At 37.7% G+C, this 23,797-nt stretch overlaps 2 protein-coding genes and 1 long non-coding RNA gene across 3 annotated transcripts; all 3 read right to left on the reverse strand.

Annotated features, from left to right (window-relative positions):
• Positions 1-1,981: 1,981 nt before the first annotated feature.
• Positions 1,982-3,980, reverse strand: LOC136279503 (uncharacterized). The gene is made up of 2 exons (XR_010716916.1): positions 3,834-3,980; positions 1,982-2,801 (listed from the first exon to the last, which is right to left on the reverse strand). It is a non-coding gene; the product is annotated as an uncharacterized lncRNA (long non-coding RNA).
• A 4,009-nt stretch (positions 3,981-7,989) lies between these two features.
• LOC131780287 (EGF-like repeat and discoidin I-like domain-containing protein 3) lies at positions 7,990-10,707 on the reverse strand (the record flags this gene model as incomplete). The annotated part of the gene is made up of 3 exons (XM_059096905.2): positions 7,990-8,402; positions 8,673-8,980; positions 10,497-10,707. Coding segments are annotated over 3 exons (669 nt in total), but the record flags the coding sequence as incomplete, so codon positions are not given.
• A 4,570-nt stretch (positions 10,708-15,277) lies between these two features.
• Positions 15,278-18,335, reverse strand: LOC131780288 (lactadherin-like). Its single transcript, XM_059096908.2, has 4 exons — positions 18,289-18,335; positions 17,050-17,456; positions 16,185-16,477; positions 15,278-15,748 (listed from the first exon to the last, which is right to left on the reverse strand). The coding sequence occupies exons 1-4, from the start codon at positions 18,333-18,335 to the stop codon at positions 15,599-15,601; spliced, it is 897 nt and encodes a 298-aa protein (XP_058952891.2). The 3' UTR covers positions 15,278-15,598.
• Positions 18,336-23,797: the final 5,462 nt, after the last annotated feature.

Genomic DNA, 23,797 nt, shown 5'->3' on the forward strand with positions numbered 1-23,797 from the left:
AGCTTTAAATAAGAAGCATTATTAGGAAAGATCGTTACAAAAACAATATCACTAGGCGGAAATATTACAAATTCACATTTCAGTCGGAATAAGCTGTGTTGTTGTCGTTTTTGGAGGGCGGTATTGAATTCGCTGAATTATAAACGGTTTCTATGATTATTCTTCCCCACATTTGTGCATCTCTCATAGAAAACACAACTTGGTCCTCTATTCCTGTGGTTGTGTCGACAAAATCAAGCATGACTTTCCCCGACCCAACTTTAACTGAACGAATGTTATGAATCCCTATCTCTATCGGTCTGTTCAGGCAAAGATAAGAGAACCAAAGTAAATCTACCGTTAAAACAAGGGCTCCGTTTCCTTTTACTTGACAACAGCCATTAGACCTCAGATATCGAAGGCTAACCCAGAGAATTTCTTTGGCTATGATGGCGCTTGAATTCTGAAAGCGTGCGTTAACTTTTCCCTCCAAATGAACAACGCAGAAACAACTTGAACAACAACCCATGTCTCCTGCGATAAAGAAAGGATTTCAAACACTTTCAAGTACCAAGGAAAACCACTAGAGAAAAATTGTCTTTTCAACTTTGTCTCTATCACTTCAATAGTATACAGTCCCTGTAGCTTCCAAAACCCCGAATTCAAGGAAGTATCATTACATATCGCACGAGCTTAACTGCATCCACGGAAGGCAAAAAAGATCTTGGCAATCCGGCAACAAGAAGAGCCATAGATTTAGGCAGCATAGCACTGTTAGTAAGCTTGTAGATATTATTTCGATCATGCAGTAGAAAGAATTTTCATTCGCCGTCGTGAGTATTCGGCAATTTCAATCTTAAAGCATATCGCACACTGTATTCCAGTCCAACATATCAGCTTTCCATACTGAAAAAATGCGCTCAGTTATCACCCACCTGCCTATATCCTGGCTCTGTGTTTAGGTGTTGAGATTTTTACACTAGAATTTGGTCAAGGTTTTCCCAACACAACCTCTCTTCTCTCTCTACCGGTACCTTTGCTATTTCGCTGTTTACTGAATGAATACCTTTAACAGGCGAAGAAGATGCCGCGTCACCGTGTGGCACGTCACGGAAAACTACTCAGCACAAATAGCTCAATGAAACGATTACTTTACACAAATTAGCTCATTGATATATTTAGGATGTTGTACTGAAGACAAAAGCATGTGCTGCCTTCAGAAAGAATGTTTTTCCTCTTATCACAAGTGCTGAGCACTGAGAAAGTTTTGAGTCGTTATGAAACCATAATCGAAACTGAAAATCTTTAGATTTCGTGCTCCGTTGAGGTATAGAGAACTCTTTGGTGAGGTGGGCCACTACTAGGTACTACTGAAACAAACTAGCTGTTTCCTTAGTGAAATCATCGGAGAATTTTGGGTGCATAAGATATTTAGCCATCAAATATATAGTATGCTGGTCAATAGACATTTGGACATTAGAGGAAGGATAGCCTGGCATAAGTTCAAGATTGGGCATTTTCTACAGTTTTCTTTGGTATGGTTTAATTAGAGCCCGAGAGTTCTTATTTTCTGACAAATAGCCAACTTTGGCCTTTTAAAACAGCTGAAATATCAGCGGAAGAATCAGGTTTACCTTTTCATTTTCTTCCTATCCTCATTATGGCAATCAAGGGAGGGGATAAATCAAAAAAAAAAAATCAGCAAAGAACACCACTGTGGTGTGCTTTGCTGATTTTTATCCATATAAGAATTGTTTTTTTGTTTTTGTTTTTTTTCCATATGTGATCACCAGTGCATAATCTTCACTGTTTAAAGAATTATACCGGCAAGAACGTTTTTCCTTTTAATTCTGTCAAAGCTCATAGTGAGAATTCAGATCTTCTAATTTCAGCCATTCTTTGCTGATTTTTATCCAAATAAGAATTGGTTTTTTTGTTTGTTTTTTTTCATATGTGATAATCAGTGCATAATCTTCACTGTTTAAAGAATTATACTGGCAAGAAAGTTTTCCCATTTTATTCTGTCAAAGCTCAAAGTGAGAATTCAGATCTTCTAATTTCGTAGATCTATAACTAAGGTTGACACTTTTTTTTCCCTGCACAGTAGACGACTTTGACCACGTGTGCCAAACCTTCACTTTGATAAATGATGGACAACTTCCAAGCGCAGACAATTTCAGTAAGAGTTTAGCTTTTTTGGTAATTTAGATGTGAAGCATTAGAAGTTGTCAAATCAGCAGCACATAAAAGAAACCTTCGCTGTTCAAGGAGTTTGGCGCCTCTTGCACAAGAGCGGTCGATAATAACTAATCAGTTATATTGTCTAACAGTTGAACAGTCGAGTGAGATGTTGCATATTCACATTTGAAGGGGGTTGAACACAGACCAATATGAAGGCGGCATAGAATTTTCTGAGGTTTGAACCGTTTCGTTAATCCACTTCTTCCATCTTTTGGGATGCCTGATCGCAAACACCACTTGGTCGTCCTTCCCAGTGGTGGTGTCGACGAAATCGATTATCAAAGCGCGAGATAATCCCCTAGCTCTACCAACTTTAACGGTTCGAATATTTTGAATGTGCATTTCTATCTGCCTTTCTGGGAAAACGTAAGTGAACCAAAGCAGATTCGCCGTCAAAACAAGGGCTCCGTTTCCTCTTATTTGATTGTTAAAGCCATTGGACCTCAGATATTGAAGATTGACCCAGAAAATTTCTTTCGCAATGATGGCGCTTGAATCGTGAAATCGTTGGTTGACTCGTTCTTCTAACAGATCGACCGCCCATGAAAAACAACAACTACTTGCACAACAGCCCATGCTTCCTAGAACGAGAAAAAGTCAACATTTTTGATTGAAGGGGAAGTAGAACCTTCGAAAAAATACTTATCTACTACTTAACCCTCACCAGGCCAATCTCGTTTAGATCTCGTAGTACTACTTAAAAAATTCAGAGCCCTGGTTACAACGGAATATCTGTCAAGTGCATTTCTGTCATCAACTGATCAGAAACGTCAGTGCGAAATTAATGACGCAATGCTTGATTGGAAAGGAGCATGTTTACATTTGGATCGATGGAAGAAGCGGTTTTTACGCTGTAACTGTCTCTATTTTGCATAAATGTTATTACTCCATTGATACTCATTCGATTAGCAACAAAGAGATGATAATTTCTGTCGATCTTCAAATTTCCTTGTCACACGACGAGCTTTGCCCACCGAAAAAAATTATGAAAATTAGGCTAAGAGGAAATTGTGTTAGTCTGGCCTATCATTGAAATGTCTGTCAAGTACATTTCTGTCATCAAGTGTATCAGAAACGTCAGAGCCAAATTAATGAGGAAATGCATGATCGAACAGGTGCATATTTACATCTGGATTGCTGAGAAAACCTCTTCTTATGTAATATTTGTCCATACTTTGCATAAACATCGTCATTGCATTTACTGCCAACTGACTTATTGAATGTCTACCGAGAAGAAAAGATGATTCTATCTATAGGTCTTCAAATTTCCTTGTACCTATCATTTTCGTCTGATGTATGAGTTAACACTGGATTCATAAATTTAAATTCATTTAGATCTTATGGTTTGACTTGCTGCAACTTGAGCGTACTTAATACTAATACTAATCTATATTTCGACAAAAAAAGCTCTTAGTTATCTATAAATAACAAAACTTGTTGTTGTAACCACTCTCTCAGGTCTACCCAAACCTTTCGAAAGTGTCGCCTAAAAGAATTAATGTGCCTCCAATAAACGTATTTGACCGTATCGAGTGTGCGATAAATTTAACGTCAAAGTTCTCTGATGATGATACCTTGTTCTATTACACGTACATTCATCAAAATTAGCTTACTTCTTTGTAGGCTACTGAGTGAATTGGATATTACCCTCCTTTTTGATTCCAGGCTTCTTGTGTGAGGAATGTGATTTTAAGACGACTACGATCAACAACTATTGACTTTGAAAATACACATTGTCATGATAAAGACAGAAGAGAGCACGCGCGCAGAAGATCAAAGTACTGTTTCAGATCGAGGCATATTGGACCAAACATTCCTCATGTAGTACGAAATGGATTGTATCAGAATCTGGCTTCCAATAACATCCAAACGAAGAAACGCCATCAGTAATAAAGCATGTTTTCCACATATTTCCTATAAGAGCTATTAAGACTGAATAGAGCCTGTCGGGGCGTTTAGTTAGTAGATGGCGGTACAATGTAAAAATTGAAAGGAAGCAAAATATGAGAAATAAAGGAAGGAAAAGGGGAGAGAGACACAAGAAGTGGGATTATACCCTGAATATTGCCTTCTCTTCCTTTCTTTTCCTTTTCTTTCTTTCTTTCTTTCTTCTTTTTCTGATTTCAATTTTTCTCGCTTTGATGGCAAAATCGAGCCATTGTTAAAAGTTAAAATGGCATATTGTTAAATTATAATAAAGTTCGGATATAACACGCGCTGTCATTGGTTGAAAGAGCGTGCTCTTTGAGAGTATAGAGCATAGAGCTGAGCTAAAGCTGTCACGCCATCTACCAAATTGTACTATGTTCGACCTTTTCCGGGACTTCTTTTAGCTTTTTTCCGATAATAGAAAGTAAAATTTCGGAACAAGCGAGCCGGCAAGTAGCAACAGAAGAACCAAACAAAGGTTTGTAAACATACCAGGCGCCGTAATTTACGTTATTAAAACGTGAGCAGATACGAAAATCCTCAAAGGAAAAACAAAATAGACATTCCGAGTTTTAAAGATCTTCAGGCTCAGTTAGATTGCAAGCTTACGTACGGTAATAAAAATCAAACACAGCCAACACTCGTATAGTATATAAAGTTCAGAGTTCAAAACAAAACAGAACAAAACATAAATGATGAAAAGTATAACCAAACTGGCATAACTGTTAAAATTCATACTAATCATGACGGTGTCTGAGCAAATATGATCATGCTGAAGTCCATCGCGGTTCGCTTATCGTGGCGATCTCCGGTCATCACAGTAAAGCAAGCCTCAAAAACTACATCGGCCGCCCTTCGAGTGAAAAAATAAGAGTTCGTTCAGATATCCTTTCCGATGTGTTGAGTGGAAAGTCACTTCAGTCACTGCAGCCGAGTTTTGCGGCGCTGTCATCCCGAGCGACCTTCATGTTCCGGTGAATTCGGCTGTCGTTCATTTAAAAAACACTCAAATTGAACAGTTTGTTTTCTACCTTGTCATGTGAAAAAACTCGCGTGTTTTTATGAGCCATAATTCGGCTGAAGTTCACTGAACATTTCACTTCAATATTCTGTATTAAAAACTTCAGGCAAAAGCCTTAAATTCGACCTGCCGAACTATTTTAGTTTGTAAACTATCGCAGATTGTGAACTTTGATGGTTTTCGAACTTCAATGGTTTGACACTTTTGACAGCTTTTGTCTTGTACAGCCAATCAGATTATTTGAACCATTCTAACAAGGATTCTGATTGGCTTGTTGTAGCGTGCTCTATGAGAGTATAGAGCATGCTGACGACACTGTTGTTCGCTTTGGAAATAAAGTTTGTTTTGAAAATTGAAAGTAATGCATGGCGAATTTAACGGATTCTTTATTATAAAACAAATAGAGAAGCCTTGACTGTGCTCTGTTCTGTGCTCTGTTCTCCCCACTCAAGAAGTGGGGAGAAACACTCGACTACGTCTCGTGTTTCTCCCTACACTTCTTTCGTGCTTTAGCCGCTTCCTGCGTGCTTTATAACAGAACAGAGCACAGTCAAGGCTTCTCTATTTGTTAAATCGAAACGAAGGCTTGTGTAACTGTTTTATTTTTACCGCGGTGCAAAGGCTTGCACTTGGATGGAGTTTAATCCAAGTATAATCATTTAAGCAGGATGTTCTGTCAGGATGTGATATATGTGAATTCATTATTTACATCTAATGAAGTTAATTTCATTATAGGTTGCTACAAGAGAACATAAGTTCTATTCGTTGTATAAAATACCAAAGAGAATAGCAATAGAACTTGGAACGATCAGCAGTCATTTATCCCAGATTTAAAATTAAGTGAATATTGGAGAAAGAGATTGCCAAGTTTAGAATATGGAAAGCAGACGCATTAGCCATGAAGGGGAATGAGTACGCAAATCAGCTTTTTAGACGTAGCCGGTCAGTTAGAAATACCACCAGTCATTAAGTCAGTTAGACCGTCTGTGTATCGATCGGTTAGTCACTCCCGGCTGTCTGTCAGTCAGTATCGTCCAGTCTGTTGGTTAGTCGCACAACCTGTCAGTCAGTCAGTCATTAATGCGCTCGGTCATTATATCAGTCAATCATTCATTTTGTCAAGTAATAAATCCGACAAGCAGTCAATTAGTCAAGCGGTCCCTCTAACGGTCAGTCAGCCAGTCAATGAATAGATCCGTCGTGTAGTCTCTGTGTCAAGCAAGCGTTCAGACATTCTGGATTGCGAACTGCAGTACTCATTCAATCAACTAGCCAATGCCAAACAGTTCAACGGTCTTTCATTCAGTCGGCCAGTCTTCATTTATTTTGTAAATTTGGCTGTGGGTGAGTCATTCAGCCAATTCAGCTAGACATTAACCTGAATAGTCACTTTCTCTGATAGTCATACGGTCGGTCTCCCAGTCACTTCTGCATAAATACCATTACCGAATTTACTTTTATTAGATATCTACCTACCTACCTCAGAAAAAATGCCTCTGTCTATCGGCCCTTGAATTTCAAAGTATCTATCATTCACGTCGTAATAACAGAGTATAGCTTGTAACTGCTATCAGGATTTATTCCATTTGATGCAAGCATACTATTGATGCTGATGCCACATGATGTTTGATGCAACCAAATCTGTATTTTGATGAATGAGCTCTCAGTTATCTACAAATAGCCTAGGTCGCCTGAAAAAGTCAGTGTCCTGCAATAGGCTTATTTGACCGTGGCGAGTGAATATTCTACCTCAAAGTTCTTCATGACTAACATCTGTTCATGTAAAAGTTACGCGTTAAGAACTGTGCTTAATCTAGGTAAATCTACTGAGTACAAAGACTGTCTCAGGCTTGCTAGTATGGACACCTTAACCCAAAGACGTCTTACTGCGTCTTTAATCATGTTTTTCAAGGCATACAGGCTACAGGGAGCTTCTTATATCTCTAATTCGTATTCGTATATGTCTACCTTTTTGTTTCCAGGCTTCTTGTGCGAGGAATGTCATTTTAAAACAACTTACGATCGACTAGTATGGACTTAACAAATTCACATTGTCATGGTAGCGAGAAAAAATAGAGAACGCGCGCTAAAGTTCAAAGTACTGTTTCAGATAGAGGCAATTTATTCAAACAAGCGATGGTGTAGAAAGAAATGAATGATATCGGAACTTGGCTTCCAATATTATCTAAAAAAAGAAAGCATCATTGATAATACAGCGCGTTAAAAAATATTAAAGGAATAGAGCCTGTCGGGGCGTTCATTCAATAAATTGATGGTTCGGGGTATTAATGAGAAGGAAGCAAGAGAAAACGAAGAGGAGAGGGAGAGACTGGGCACGAGCGGCACCCCTCTTGATACTACGTCCTTTTTTCTTTTTTTCTTTTTTTCTTCTTTCTTTTTTCATTTCTTTTTCTTCATTCGTTTCTCTTTGCTCTGATGGAAATATCGTATCACTGTTTACAAACTTCACTAGGCTAAGAAAAATACTTTCGAAATCGGAAAGGTAGCAAGGCATATCTGAGTTATTAGGAAATTTCAAAAAATATACTAACATATTGTCAAAATTAAAACGAAGGCATGTAAATGTTTTATCATATTAAGACCGCTGCAAAAGTCTGCCTTTTAAAGATTTTTATCTCAGTGTAATCATTTGATTAGAAAGTTCTGTCAGGATATCAGATATGTACTTTTATTACGTACACCGAATGAAATTTTATTACCAGTTTTTACCATAGTATTAGTAATTGCGATAACTCTTGACAACTGTGCAAAGATATTATCAGTACGGTGCATTTTTCACCGAAAGGTCCTCAATTAAATACCCATGATATATTTCCCTCGAGCATATTTCTGCCGATCAATTATATGATATTCGTGAAGCCAATCATTTAAGTTTATTATCGACTAGTGTTATCCATTTTAGTGCATTGCAAAGCTCTTCGTATCCGAAGCATGCATTTCGGTATCGATGTTGTCTTTTGACACGGTGAAAACCACTCAGATCTACCATTCGATGCTGGTCTAGCTGACCTGAGTTGAATTCTAAGTCAATTTACAGTTCTGAAGGCTGCTGTTTCAGTTACTAAAGGAAACAACCGTAAAGCTCTACCCTCATTGTTTTGTAGCGATTTTTCGTAGTCTTCGGCCAAAACCTTACAAAGCGAGCCCTGATGTGCTGTGACAACACATTGAAAACCACCGTGTCTCGATCCTCATCATTACCTTGAAATACCTAGAAAAATAAGCAAAATTGGTGCATTAGCTAAATGATCAGGCCGTGGATCTTCGGATTGATTCTTAGATTTAATCTTCGGTTGTATACTTCAAAGAATATCGATATGGAAGGATTTATGTTCGTTCAATAGCGCTTCTGTATTAACGCAAAAATTGCATAATATATTTCACGACCCTTTTCGGGTCCAGAATATGGAAATTTCTTTTAAATGCTTAACGTTCTTTGGGTCATCTTAAAAATAAAATTCAATGCTAACACCTGACTAACCTTTTCAACGTTGTCCTCTTTGTACATAACCCAGTCAGTTTCTCCGTCAGCGCGCGATGAAAGCATGTAAGTCTTCGTGTGCTGATAGGCACCACGTTTCCCTTGGGTAGCGATTTTTCTGATCACCACGTCCTTTCCGAGGTCAACTTGAACCCACGGCTCTTTGTCACTAGTGCTTGCACTCCAAGCCGTGGCAGAGTTCAGGCGAAGGCGTTCGGGTACAGTATCCTGTCTCTCGACAGATGAAGCACTAAAAGCTGAGTCTGGAATCCTTCCATCTTCAAGACCTAAAGCCTCATTCACGCATGCTTTTAAAAGAAAAGCAAGTTCTTATTATCTGATAATACGATTATCACAACTACAAAATTAAGTCATTCGGTTGATAGAGCAGGTCCCTGTCATCTTAAGTTGAAAAAGCGGCAAACATTTCATTCTAATTTTTCCCTCGACCCACCCCTTTTACCACCGAGAATAAGGAGTCATGTGATTACAGCTACATCGAGAAGTACCCAAAATGTAGCAAAGAACCAGTTTCGTCTCTTATACCTTTCCTTTCTCCATTACTGCTGTAACTATATCAATAGGTCTTGCCAAGAATACAAGGAAAAAACGAAACAGCAGATAAAAATAGGGGCCGGTTTGCATTAGAGCGAATTCAAATATTTTCCAATTTTCGGCAAACCAAAATGTGGCAAAATTTTCGCACTTTCCAAATTCTGGCGGCGGTTGCATCAAGCTAATATCCTTTGATCAAACCTTCACCAATTGACTCATACGTCAGTCATAAATGCATCTCCTAAAAAGAGATAGAAAAATATCCCACGCGAATTGCTACCGAGGAACGATCCTTTTTTCCTACTTATCTTTTGCGTTTTGGTTGACACTTGCGCTACTTCTACCTGTACTGGCTTCACTACTTTCAACGGAAGGACAATTTCTCGTAGAAGCCATAGTTTTTCAAATTGTTACAAGTACAAACGTAGCTAGGGTACGAGTCACAGACATTTGAATAAAAGCGGCGCTTAAGTTAGTTTCTCTCAAAAGAAAAAGGGGCAGACCCTGCCGTCCGACGCTAAAACTAGACTAGCGTGCCTGAATTTTTTTTCCTGATGAAATTTCATCCCGAAATATCTTGCATATCATGACAGCTAAATGGTTAATAAGCAGGAATGTTTGTTTTGCCAAAACTTGGCAGCCTCGATCTGAGGCAGGACATCAGGTCCTTGAAAATTGGCGAAGATATGGCGATTTTCAAAAATTTGAAATTTTTTTCAAACTGGGAGTCGCACTTACTTTACACTTCTTATAGACAGATTTTTCATTAAAAGAAAACAACAACAAAAAAAAGCTCTAGCATAACCTGGGCCTAATTGCAGGTTGAGATAAACCTTCTTCCAAAATATAATTTCCTTCAGCATTGTCTCGATTCAACAATTTTAAGCATTCCACAGGGAGGTGTAGTCCTTATAATCACACATCTTTTCGTCTTTCCTTTAGATTTTACGTTTACAGTTTGTCGTAAAACTTTCTTTATTTTTTAATATATTTAGCAGTCATGTTTGCAGCCATTCAATCAACTAACATTAGCAACAAAAACAGCATCAACAATATCAGTGACTAATGGACCTGCTTCGTCTATGATCTCGGAACTTTTTTCACAATTCTCTGGGTAAACCTTTGTGAAAGAGTGAATGAATGGTGTCCTCCTATTTCAAGACTGTTGTTATCCATTCTGATACAAATATAGTTATTGTCATAGCTATAAGAGCCTCCGAGAAGATTTTTCGAATAAAGTCGGCAAAGGTAGAAAAATATGAACGTTACCTTTACATTTGCGTCCGCCCTCTTGGACCAGACATATCTCCTCTTGACTTCTACATTCCTTGTCATAGTAACAAGGGGCAATCGTCATGTAAACGGCTGTTTTAAAGTCCATCATATTCTCTGGGGACAACTCTGCGTTCATGGTATTCATCTCACAAGTCTCTGTTGTTTGGTAATAGTTTATGCTTTTACATTTGGGCCTCTCTTTGCAGAATATCACGCAAGATTTGATGGTTGCGAATGGTTCGGTGGCGAACGCGTGATTTGTCAAGACGCGATTTTGAGAGGAGTAGGTAACGTTTTGGCATTGCGCGCCTGAAGAGAATGACACACGTACTTGCCAAAAAATAATCACAACGTAAGTTGCTATGACGTCTTTAGTGAGGGATGCAGTCATTTTCCTAAAACAAACAAACAAAAAAAAAAGATTAAGAAAAACGAAAAGGACTTGAGATTATCATCAATTTTTTTCCTTTTCTTGTTAAGAAAACGAAAAGTGCTTTTACTTAAGTCCTTTCAAGCACAATTTTCTATAAAGGACGTTTGGTTTGGTGATTTTCTATTGAAGATAAAGCTCCTGGTATTTCATACAGCTGAAGACTTGATTAAGTCAGAGGAGAGTGGAATTGAGCACAGGAAAGCGGTAAGAAATACTTTTCATCTCTCCTTTTACAAAATAATTTAAACAAGTATCAGGGCAAAGCCTTATTTAGGGGTTTTGTCAGCTAACGTTGACAGAAAAAGGGAATACATTCTTCATCAATCATGCAATAGTAGCTCCTTTTCCTATTCCCGCCTCAAAGCAAAGACCGTTGCCCTTACACGTTGTAACTAAAGATTCGAAATATCTCCCCGTAGCGGTTTCATATCCGTCACCAAATACTATGTAATTTAAATTCAAAGTCGCAAAAGTTAAGTAAAATCTAATGACAGGAAACATATGACTTACCGCTGGTGAGTTTTCCTTTTGCAACCTCACTTGTCATTAATTCTCTGCAAGAAGTCTCTGGGCTAGCAAGAGAAAACAGAAAGTTCTTGAGAAAAATTCTAACTGCCGAATCAAATTGAAACACAACGGGTTGTCTTTCCACGAAGAATACATATACAAACCACGCATTGTTAAGTGTGGGAGCGCACTAAAAATTCCATATCTCGTTCATTATTCAACACATCTAACAGTGCAGACAGACGGTAGGATGCCAGCGACGTCTTCAGAGAGCCAGCAAGCTTTAGCGCACGATACTAGCAGGTTTTTATTCTTGAACTCTTTTCTCTGCAAGGTTGAGCAAACTCGCTGGTTTTAAGAAGATAAACATTTTCCCGAGGTTGCACATGATAAAGTAAACTAAATCAGAGGATAAGATAATTTTTTCCGATTTTTACTGTCATGCAAACATGAGATTTCTACTTTGTTTAGTTATATTATATCGAGTCCAAAATTATCAATTTGTTCACACAATATGAAATACATTAAGAACAAAGGTTAAGTTAAAAAGGTATAGAGAATGAAAATGAGGCATGAAAATGTGGCTCCTTACTGAACGAAATCCTGTTATTTATTGATAATAAAAGATTCAAAGCTCTGACATGATAAAAATCATTATGACAGTTACGGTACAATTTCACTTAGCAGTTGTTGTTTACACGCGAAGTCAGTCGTTCGCTGAGTTACAGAGTCATTACTTGACTGACCAGCTGGGAGACAACTAGATAAAAAAGAGTTTTAAATTTGAAAAAATGAGCGTTTTTCTCATCATTGGTCGATATGGCTAGATTACCAACAGAACGAAGTTGTAGAAAAAACCGTAAAAGGACCTGTATCACGTTCGAAGCACCAAATAGTGGTCCTATTGATGGGGTTGTTCCCAAAGCAGAGTTCAGCGGTATGAGATGCTTATCCGCATTTTAATTTTTCTTAATTTGTTGGTTGCAAAACTGCAAATTTGAATGTCAAATTTTTAATTGAAGTTTTGGCTAAAACTGCATATCAGGCGAAGGGACTTACTAGATGTGTTACAAAGTTTCGCTTCAACAAACAATGTTAATTCCCTCGCAGCAGAACTAATTAACATCAAACATTTTGAATAGATTACTCAGGTGGCGCCCGAGGTATATGACCATGTTTTGTTAACATCAAAATTAAGGTTATTGTCTAGATTGTTCCACTCATTGATGCTTCAAAAAACAAAATATTGCGTTGTTGATGGGCTCTCTGGAAGGATGTTAATAATTTATGTTGCGCCTCAAAACACTCGTTAACTTATTCTTCTGATCGCCTGGCTCACAGGATATATTGATGATATGGAAACCTAAAAGCTAAAAGCAAATTTCCACTAAGCTTATGTGGAATATCGCTGATATGACGTATCTAGTTTTCAATCTTCAAGCGTGTAGATAAAATTATTGGGCATTAAAAAGATATTTAAAGTCCCTATGACAAAGCATATGTTCACAATATTTGGGCTTATAAAAACAACAATTTAACTTTTGATGTATTATGCGATAATAAAACCCTGTCTTGCTCTCCTATGACGCAAAGAGGGAGAAGAACTGTTGTGGCCAATTGTTTTTAGTTTGATTGATGTTTGATGCTTAAATTTAAATTTCCATTTTCTAGATTGCTTTCTTAGTGCTTTAAAGTTGACAGCTAACTCAGAGTCTTACGTCAGTCTCCCAGTCAAATAACAACCCAATTCCTTGAAGCCATGGCTTCACAACCATGAATACTTTCGGTTGGTCAGAACCCTATGTAGGCCAGTTTATTTCGTATTCTATGAAGTATCGCCTTTGTCAAAAAGATATGTTAAAATAAGTCAGGGACTTAAAAAATTGGAATAGTCGTACCTATGCCGGAAAATTTGACATAATACTCATTCCGTCTTGAACGGCAGTTGAATATCAGATCTCACAGATCATTAAGATCCGGCCCGAATTCATACGCAATTAGCACCTCTTCTTTTCTCTGTCTCACTTACATACATCAAATTTACCTCAAATTTACTTCAAATTTACTTTGATTCTTAGTCTTCCTTCTTCTCTCTAACTTCCAAGTAAACTATAAAATACATGCTTATATATTCACCATCGGTAGGCATGACTGGGGCTTGCTGGTAAGCTGACTTGAAAGATTAAACGTTTGTTGTCATAACACTAACCCAAACACAGACACAGTGCGCACTTATTTAAATGCAAATTACTCTTCAATGTATCTTAGCCTACCCATGATATTGTGACGGCCCTATTTTTTTTTTCATCGATTTAAGTTCAAGAATATACTATGATTTTTATCGCGAATGGCAACTACACGTGATTTCCATAAAATCTAGTTTTTTATAAGTCCCTTCATGACAGCTTCATCCAGTAACCCATGACACAAATACATCCCGCCTGTATTTTCACTCTATTTCACAGACATCCAAAGACAATTTCCTCTTTCAATAATTTACCTTAAATTATAATAACGAACGATAAAGTCGAATTATAACGTGGATACTTACTTAGTTCTTCGAAAAGCAATGAAACCTGGAAAAGACAAGGAAGACTTTCCACTTGCCATAGGAGGCTAAAAAAAAAAATGATTACGACATCGGATTGTGTGTGCGTCGCAACATGCCATATGAATTGAGTGGGAGTATTTGTAATCGTTTTTTAACTCGTGGGATGAGTGATAAAGGTATTTGATATTCAAATTTCGAGGTACTGATATTTGCAACTGAAGACACTGGGAAGAGCAGGCATCTTATTAAAGATGGCGGACCGATTTTTTAACATGGCGGATCAAAATTTTGGCAGACTTTTGTGGGGTTGACGGCTTAATCTTCTTCTTGGAATCACATGATTATTAGCGGAAAGATTTCCGTATAATCCATTGAACACTCCTCTAAAAGGTAAACTATCGTTTCTGCTTAATGTAAGTTTTCTTTATAAAATATTTGTATGCATACTGAAGTATCGTACAAATCTTGCCTCATTGCATCTAAGTAACATCGCTATATATCCCAACCACACCCTGCTTAGCATATATGTTCACCATCGCGTTACTTCGAGTTCCGAATTGCTGCTTGAACACTGCAATTGTGGGCACCTGCAAAATTGCCATCTATGAATGATCATTTCATCGCTGGGTTCAACTTTTTTTTTTGCACATTTTTTAATCATATGAGTCGTTTGTTGAAATTACTATGTCAAGTAGCATCAAAACAACTTTTAAGCTTCCCTTGTCGTAATTATTGATCCATGATCAATTGTTCATGCAAGTTATATGATCTTGGCTTCAACGCCTTAGTTTTGCAATAACCATGAATACCCAAGTCCTTTTTGCCTTAAGTATATAAGTTCAATGACAATCTCAGCAGGAGCATATTTGCTAGAAATCTTTACAAATAATAATCCTAGTAACAAATTAATAAAAGTTTATGTCCAATTGTACAAATTGTGAATTGTTTAACTCTCGTAAAGAACCCGCAGTCTTTTGAAACCGATTACAACAGCTAAATTCTGTGACCTCCAACTGCAAATCTAATTAGTACGAGTCTGATACCTAGGTCAAGATAAAGTTTGAAAGTTGCTATTCCAACCGAACTGGGGCTGAAGCAGTTATTGAAGGAAACAGCCGCACAACTCTGCCCTAATGGCTCTGTATTGATAGACCCGACAATAGACCCAGGGCCTGACAAAGCGGGCCCTGATGTGCTGTGGCAACACATTTTTTTTTATTTAATAAACATTTATTGAAGAAACATTTGTACAGAACTAAACTTACATTTCATTACTCTACTTACATTACTCGACATAGCTCTACTCATTACATTACTGTGCTTATTGGATTGATCACCAGTACTTATTTCTTACTTATACTAACAGTCTCGTACTAACGGTGACATAAAGCGTAATGTTACTTACATTACACTACTAAACAGAATATGATTTACAATACATTACAAAACAAAACTCGCAGTTCGCTAATTAAGCTCACTTGCCTACTTATAATTACTTGAATACTTTACAAAACGGCACGTACTAACTACTTGTGGTTTGAATTCATTTCCTGGTCAATTGAAAGTTACGAATTTGCCTTTCTAACCGTATTGGAACTGAAGCAGTTACTGAAGGAAACAGCCGTACACCTCTGCCCTCATGGCTCTGTATATATAGGTCCAAGTCTTAGGCCAGAACCTGACGAAACGAGCCCTGATGTGCTGTGGCAGTACATGGGAAATTACTGTTGTCTGATCATTGTTACCTTGAAATACCTGGAAATATTATAGATGTTTATAAGTATCACTTTACCGAGTTCTTATCGGAATCATTGAAAGATTTCTCTCTTCACTTCTTTCCAAAGTGCGTAGCAAGGAAATTGGACCACTTGAAAAAAAATCTCATCCTCGAAAGAAGAGCCGAATGTTTCAACAAAACTTGACGAGGGTTGTAGCTATAAATGTTTCATTTTCAGATCGCTCGATAAACTCATTGATTCATTCATCGATTCAATTAAATCAGAGAAAAAAGAAAAAGAGGACTTCAAATTCCTTCACAAGCTCAATAATAAATATTATTACACAAACACCGCAGAACAATTTTTATGTCTTCTCTTCGGGTCCAGAATATAGAAAAATGTGACCTTTTAATGATAATTTTTCCAAATAATTGATTTTATTAGATATATCAAATGCCAGACAAATGACTCACCTTTACATCGTCCTTCTCTTTATACGTCACCCAGTCAGTGTCTCCATTGGCACGTGATGAAAGCGTATAAGTCCTTACCCACTGATAGGCACCAAGCTTCCCCTGAGTAGCGATTTTCTTGATCACCGCGTCCTTTCCGAGGTCAACTTGAATCCAGGGCTCAGGGTCACTGTGGTCCGCAACCCAAGCAGAAGGTGAGTTGAGACGAAAGAGACTGGCTTGTGCTCCCGATGAAGCAGTTATAGATGAATCTGGGATTATTTTATCTTCCAGGCCAAGGGCCTCCATACATACTTACAAAAGAAGAGAAGATAAAAATTCTTTGTAAAGCTTCCTTTCAATAATTAATATCAGTCAAACGATATGTCCTAATCATTCTTTACATTTGGAGGAGCAAACAATTCCTGGTGATCATCCACTCTCTACCCCTCCCCTCCCCTCCCCTCCCATCCCCTCCCATCCCCTCCCCTCCCCTTCCTTACCACCATCATGGTAAGCATCAGGTTGCATGTTTCATTCCATTTTTCGAGACCACAAAATTGAACAACTGGGGCTGTTGCCTACGATATTTGCGCTTCAAATCAGTTGCGTGCGCAATTTATAGACACCAATGAATTAAATATACTTTTCTACTTCTATTTCTATTTCTAGGCATTGTTGTAAAAATAGAGATTATCTTCCAAATATGATACTGACCTGCGCTAGTTAATTTACACGACATTTCCAATTTAAAAGGAAATTTTTGAAAAGATGTTAGCTTTACTTATGTATTTGCTTTTGTGCATCACAAGCTGGCTGATCTTTCCTTGCTGTTCACATTCATTGTCAAAATAACAAGAGACTAAAAACAAAATCCCAATATTACCTTTACAGTAGCTCCAGCCCTCCATCACCTGACATATCCTCCCTTGTCCTTCACATTCAAAGTCAAGGTGACAGGGTGAAAAGGCATTGGTCATGTACATTGACAATTCAAAGTCCACCATGCTCTCACGAGACACTACAGCACTGACGTTATTCAACTCACAAGTCTTTGTTTTTCGATAATAATTTATGCTTTTACAATTGGGATCCTCGCCGCAGAGTATCACGCAACATTCCATGGTTGCACATGGCTTGGTGCGAAATGCGTGACCTGTCAAGACGCGATTTTGAATGGAGTAGGTTGCCCCTTGGCATTGCGTGACTGAAGATAACGTGTCACGCACTTGCCAATAGATGAGCACAGACCATGTTGCAATGGCGCCTTTACTGAGAGGCATAATCACTTTCCTAGAAGGAAATAAAGAATTAAGTAAAATAGAAAAGTTATGAATGACAATTAAATAACCTTTCCCTGAAGAAAATCGGTTAGACCTTTCAGAAGAAACGTACAATCGTTTGTCTCACGATGCGGAAATGAATCGTGTCGTTTCGACTGCATACTCTTAGTCTTCTTCAGACGATGAGGTCGATTGAGTACGCGTCATCCTTACACCTTGCGTAGAAGAAAGCGGGCTGTGAGAACGATTTTAATTTATCCTAACAGGTTTGATGTGATGATATTCCATTCTTTAGCAAATTATTCTTGGTGTTTCAAATGGTAGACGAGAAATCACATCACAAAATGGAGTAAATTTACAGAAATTCTGTAAGAACACATGTCAAACACAATGAATTTCTTTTACATTTCCGTTTTTTACAAGTAAAAATAAAATGGGTATTGAGGATGTCTTATTGGACGTTTCCTTGACCTTACTATGACAGAAAAAAAAAAGAATTGCGGTTCCACTTTGAGCAATATAAAACCTTTATTATTTGAGTATAACTTATAGCATTGAGAAGGGAAATTGACATCTCCCAAGTAAAACAAACAAAAAAGAGAAATGGAAATCTTCGCTGGAAACTTCGTTCATTAAATAGTTCATCGTTCCATCTGGAGTTTTACAGGATGCTTTCATTGAAAGCGCTTCGAGGAACTCTTTGCGAAGGCCGAGGTGAAAACAACGCTGAAGTTTAAGACTGGGGTAGTCATGCTTAATCTAAAATAAAGATTTAGCGAAGCCTGGATGTGGAGCTCCAGTTTCTTTATTTGCTATCTCTTTAATTTCTTAGAGCTCCTTACTGGCTGTTGAAGAGTTTATTCACTGGAAGAAGATCGGTTACTACCATCTTTTTATAAGTATAGGGCCTCGCTGCGTGCTAGCTTCGCGCGCTCTAAAATCTGCTATTAAATAAAGGCAGCCTTATTTTTGTTCACACCCATAAAGTTTACAATGTTTCTAACTGAGATGTGGGAAGGTTCTGCGATCCTCGTCCCACGCCATCCATACTAAAAAAGTTTCTTTCAATTATTTTTTTAGCCTATTTTCTCCGAGTGTAGTGTTCAACTCTCCTGTCAAACTTTCATTCTGTGTTTTCCTTCAGGGCAAAGTTATTTTTTAACCGTGATGTACAACTTAATATTTCCCTAGAGCTTCTTAATCAGTGATGGGATAAAAATATTTAAATTCAGAAGCCGCCCACAAGTTACGTCAAATCTAATGAAAGGGAAATTAAAACTCACCGTAGCTGAGTCTTTTTCGTTACGTTTCACTTGTGTACGATTCTCAAGTAAGAAATACCCTGTTTAGCTGGGTAAGAAAGAAAGTGCGTAGGCTTATGAATAAAACCAAATCAAAATTGAAACTTAATAGCATATCTCTCTAAGTAAAATACAAACAAAGCGTTGTTAAGTGTGGGAGTGCAATAAAGACTTCCAGATTACCTTTCATCACCAAACACAATGAACACAGAATGGAAAATGCTCAGCAACGCCAACAGCTAATAAGCTAACTCTACATTAGGTTCCATGTTTTCATTCTCTCACAGTGGAACGAAATATCTTGAAAATTTTAGAATAGATAAACAGCATGCTTTTAATAACAAGCTCTCAAAGGGGATGTGAATAATTTAAGTGACGCTTTCAAACACTCGGTAGCTCAGTCATCTGTTCACCTGGTAGCTAGGATGGCTATCTATATGATGTACGGAAAGGCAAAAATTTCATTACTAATTCACATTCATAGTTTTCATAAGAATCCATTTGCAGAACAGTATTTCAGCCGTCTATCGGACGAGTGGGCTCTCAACGAGAAAAACTTGCGGAAAGAGAAAAACACACCATTATTATTATTCTTTTATCTTTCTCTTTAAGTGGGGCAAATTACAGAGTAAATTTCTCACCCTCATACATCTTTAATCGTGCGTTGATTCAGAAATAAGCACTTCTGAAATTCAGAAAAGTGAGGTTTACGAAGCCTTGAGGGCCAATTTTGGCCCATTCTTCCCTCATTTAATTAAGGCTCTTCAAAGCAAGATCGCGTTCAAATTTGCTGCTTTATCAGTTATGGATAAATGATGTCCACGCATTCTGCCCCATGTAATAAATTACTTTGCGAAGCTTTAACGTTTTGCCTCGAAAATAGACGATGTTTTTTCCACAAATTGAACTTTACTACTCAATATAATAGAAACTATAAAAAACGAATTTCGCTCACTGAAGCGAAAGGTCTAACTGTCTCTAAGGGGAAATCGACTTTCCTTTGAAAAGCACCAACCACTCTTTGCCATCGCAGCGTGGACGGCAAAAGAGTGAAAAAGAAAGTTCCGAGACAGATACGTGATTATTATTATTAAGCGATCTATGATCGTATTCACTTAAAGCAGAGAATGGATAAATCACGGCACCCAGTTCAATATTCAGGGTTCTTTTCCCATTAATAACTATAGTGATCAACTCGACTTCATAAAAAAACGTTCGAACATAATTATTAGCGAGCAAACCAAGGACGCATTAAGCCATGCAAACGTCAAGGCTAGAAATTAATGCTGATATGCGGGAAAGAGCGAAGCATGCACTCCGACACTACGAGCGTTTTTCTTCGTCTTGTTTTAAGAGAGGGACAAGGAAATAAAATCATAAGTTTATGTTTGGTGGCCATTTTAAAAATAAGATTAACCTTCTCGGGTGTCCTTTGCGGAAAATTGTAAACATGTTACTCGAAGCAGAACCAATGTAGCAACTAGAATTTACATAACAGTCTTATTACCTGATCACCATGTGTTTGATTCATTCCCAAGTTATACGTTGACATCAACTCAAATCGTTTTTGTTATCGTCATCTACGTTAGTTTTTGTTACTGCGACCGAGTTACTTATCCATTCTCTTAGAGTTTTATTGACATAATATCAGAACGCCACAGATTGTAAGTTTGTTGAGTCTTTTGGTTATATTTTTTAGTCAGGTATTTGCATTAATCTGTTTTAAGTTGAATCACCTCTTTATGCACATCTATCTGGTTAATTTAATATCTGTGCATTCGACATCTTGACGTAGAACACGTAGAATTTAACTTAAACCACCATAAAAGATATATCAAAGGAGAGATTATGAAATACGCTTTCGATCCAGCAAATATGGAACCGTTTTAGCTTTATGTAATCGTAAACCGACTGCTCGAGGCAAATTAAAACAGACGATAATTCTTTGAGCGCATTAAATGTGATCACATATGATCGCACAAATAACACTTCAGCACAGTTTCAATCTTGAAGGTTGGTCTTCAAAACCGTGAGAAGATTTTTTGATATTCTGTTTGGTTACTTTGCAGTTTTTCTGTCGAGTTGCTTATCGAAATTTTTCTGTCGGCCATTGCAGGAGATCATATTCAAAAAAGTGAAATCCTTTAATTTGATTTTTGGGTTAGTATCCTGAGAGTGTTCGGATCAAATTTCAAGGCACCTATAGTTTTCCTATAAAACTCGTTCAAAGACGACACAGGAGTAAGGAAGGGTTTATTTTTTTTGCTTCAAAATTTCTGCCGACACTGATTTCACGCCTTTGCGTGACCTCGATCGTATCGAGTAATGTCAACACTGAAATATGGAAATGTTGACCGCAAATAGAAACACAAATGAGCCTGAAGAGACTCAGAAGCAGCTTGTTAGCTAGCACGTCACAGCAAAACTCGTTAATGGTTGCTGGTCGGCTGCGAGCAGCTAAGATTGCTCAGACCACAAGGCCTTATCCGTTTCGGTGAGATCTTTCGCCTTTCTTCGCTGAATTTCTTTTAAGTCTTGCGGGAACAGTCAAACTTCTTTTTTAATTTTACCAAAGGACTCTTCTCCTTTTTGTCCTTCCCAAATTCACATTCTTATTCTTTCTGGAACTTTAGTAAAGATACTAATGCTTAGTTTCACTTGAAAGACTGTATCTTTAAAAACCCTAATGTGATTATCATATTTCTTATCATGTGTCAAAACATCTTGCTTCCGCTAGATATCAGAGGCTGCAGTTCAACTATCATGATCTCATCACTTCCCCTTTTAGTATCTGTACTGGATTTAGGTGCGATATTCTTCACTGTACGAATGATGCAGAGATGTTTCAGAGACAAAAAGAAGCAAAGGTTTATTAAAAAGTGTAAAATATTGGGCTCTTTTCAGTGCGTTTGTCAAGTCACAATTCTTTTCTCGGATGTCACAGAATCATGGAATGGTTTCAGTGTTCAAGGCAAAGATTCCTGCAATGTCTTCAGGGTGTTGTCCCTTTCTATGACGTTCTTCCAAACTGGCAACTTAACGGCGATCTTAACAGTCTATCACGAACACTCTGTAGGATACGAGAACCGGGATTTAAATTCAAATCTCCGAATGTTTGCAGTGCTCATTTTGGGTTTCGCTGGCTCTTTAATGATATGGTGGCACAATTGTTTCGCTAAAGCAGCCGTTTCTCAAGCAGCCCTCGAAGTTGCTTTGTTTCTGACGATGTTACTGATTTTTTTGCTACTTGTTGTGGCTCTGGTTAAAAACAATGATGAAGATAACTTGAAAACCACTTCACCAGAATCAGACATGGCGACACATTCGTGCTCTCTGCTATGGAAGTTACTTAGAGTTAACAAGAAGCCTCTCTTCTTCATAGTTTTAATATTTTCTTGTTTAGGTGCATTGATACGCAGGCTTCCCTGTTCGATACCACTTCTTTGCCAGGACTTTGACCGAGGAATATTATTGGACGCAGTCCTTTATTCCTTGATTACCAAGTTTGTTGTGGGAATAGTTTTACCCATAATACTGCATGATTTGATTAATTCGAGCGATCTAGACTGAGAGATAAAGGGATAGACAATGTTACTTAAAGACAAACTCAAAACTTGACGATGAGCAGTGTTACTGAAGCAGAAGTTCGTTATATGGAGCTCGCGTTCTTGAACTGACCCTGTCATAGAGTTTTAAGTTTCCCTTGGAAATGTGACAGGTTGATTACAAAAATTGAATACGTCCCTAATTTAATTCGTATTCACATAGTTGTAAAAACTGAAAAACCATCCAATGTTTTTTCTCCACATTTTTATTTCAATTAATAGATACAAATACACATTGTAACACATGTCAATGGCTATTTCTTATTTAATACAAACGAAAGTTGTGTAACGAATCATATTCTAATGGAAGGGAGCCCATGATTAATGAATAATTTTCATTTAGCCTAATATTTCTCATCTGCATTGTTTTTAAAGCATTATATCGTGCAGTCTTATATTTCACATTTATCAATCCCTAAAATAAGTCAATGTTTGGGTTGACACTTCGTCAACGTCTTGTCCCATGGGATATGACACTTTGCAAATCAACATGTGATTTGATAAATCACTTTCCTCATCCAATTTACCCAGTAGAATATCCTGAAGAGTGATTTCGACATTCCTATCAGAAAGCCAAAAAAAAGGTAATGTCTGCTCCGATGAAATTTGATGATCGTTAAGATCTCCAGGATCCAGTGTGTGCTTTAATGATCACGTTTGTTTTTCGAAGCTGACTAGCAGACTGTTGAACGTGTGTAGAAAATAACTGAAGCACTTGGTTAGCTTTTCAAAAGACTAGTAAAAAACTTTTTATCAGTTGCGCACATTGCCCTTTTTTCTTTTCTTTTTACATCAGGGGTTTTCATTTTCTTAAAAAAATGAGTAGTCCTTTTGCAGAGCTGACACTACCTAGATTCACTACTTACTATTATACCGTCTAGCTATAGTTAATTTCTAGGTCAATTGAGGCTTTGAAGTTGCTGTTCCAGTTGTTTTGGTGCTAAAGCAGTCACTGAATAAACAGCCGTACAGCTCTGCCCTTATCGATTTGCATACACTTATCCAAGTCATCGGCCAGAACCTTACGAAACGAGCAATGACGTGAAAGGCTTCGAAAGGAGCAGGCTGGATTTAGACCGAATAGAAGTACAGTTGAACAGATCTTAATATAAAGAAACATCTTAGAGCAGGCAAACGAATGGAGGGCGAGTCTGTTATGCACTTTGTGATAAAGCCTTCGATTCGGTACACTGAGAAAGCTTGTGGTACATTATGAGGAGCTATGAAATAAGCGATAGGCATATAAGAAGGGTTTGAACGCGCAGTAATCGACAGATGCGAGATATCAGACTGGTTCAAGTAGGAAGTAAAGCAGGGATATGCAATGTCAGGATTCTTATTCTTACTGGCCACGGATTGGATCATGAGGAAGATAACAACAGACAGGAGAAGAGGGATACGATGGAATTTAGCAACAGTGTTGGAGCATCTTGATTTTGCGGACG

This window comes from Pocillopora verrucosa, chromosome 3, assembly GCF_036669915.1.
Source record: "Pocillopora verrucosa isolate sample1 chromosome 3, ASM3666991v2, whole genome shotgun sequence".
Taxonomy (NCBI): Eukaryota; Metazoa; Cnidaria; class Anthozoa; order Scleractinia; family Pocilloporidae; genus Pocillopora; species Pocillopora verrucosa.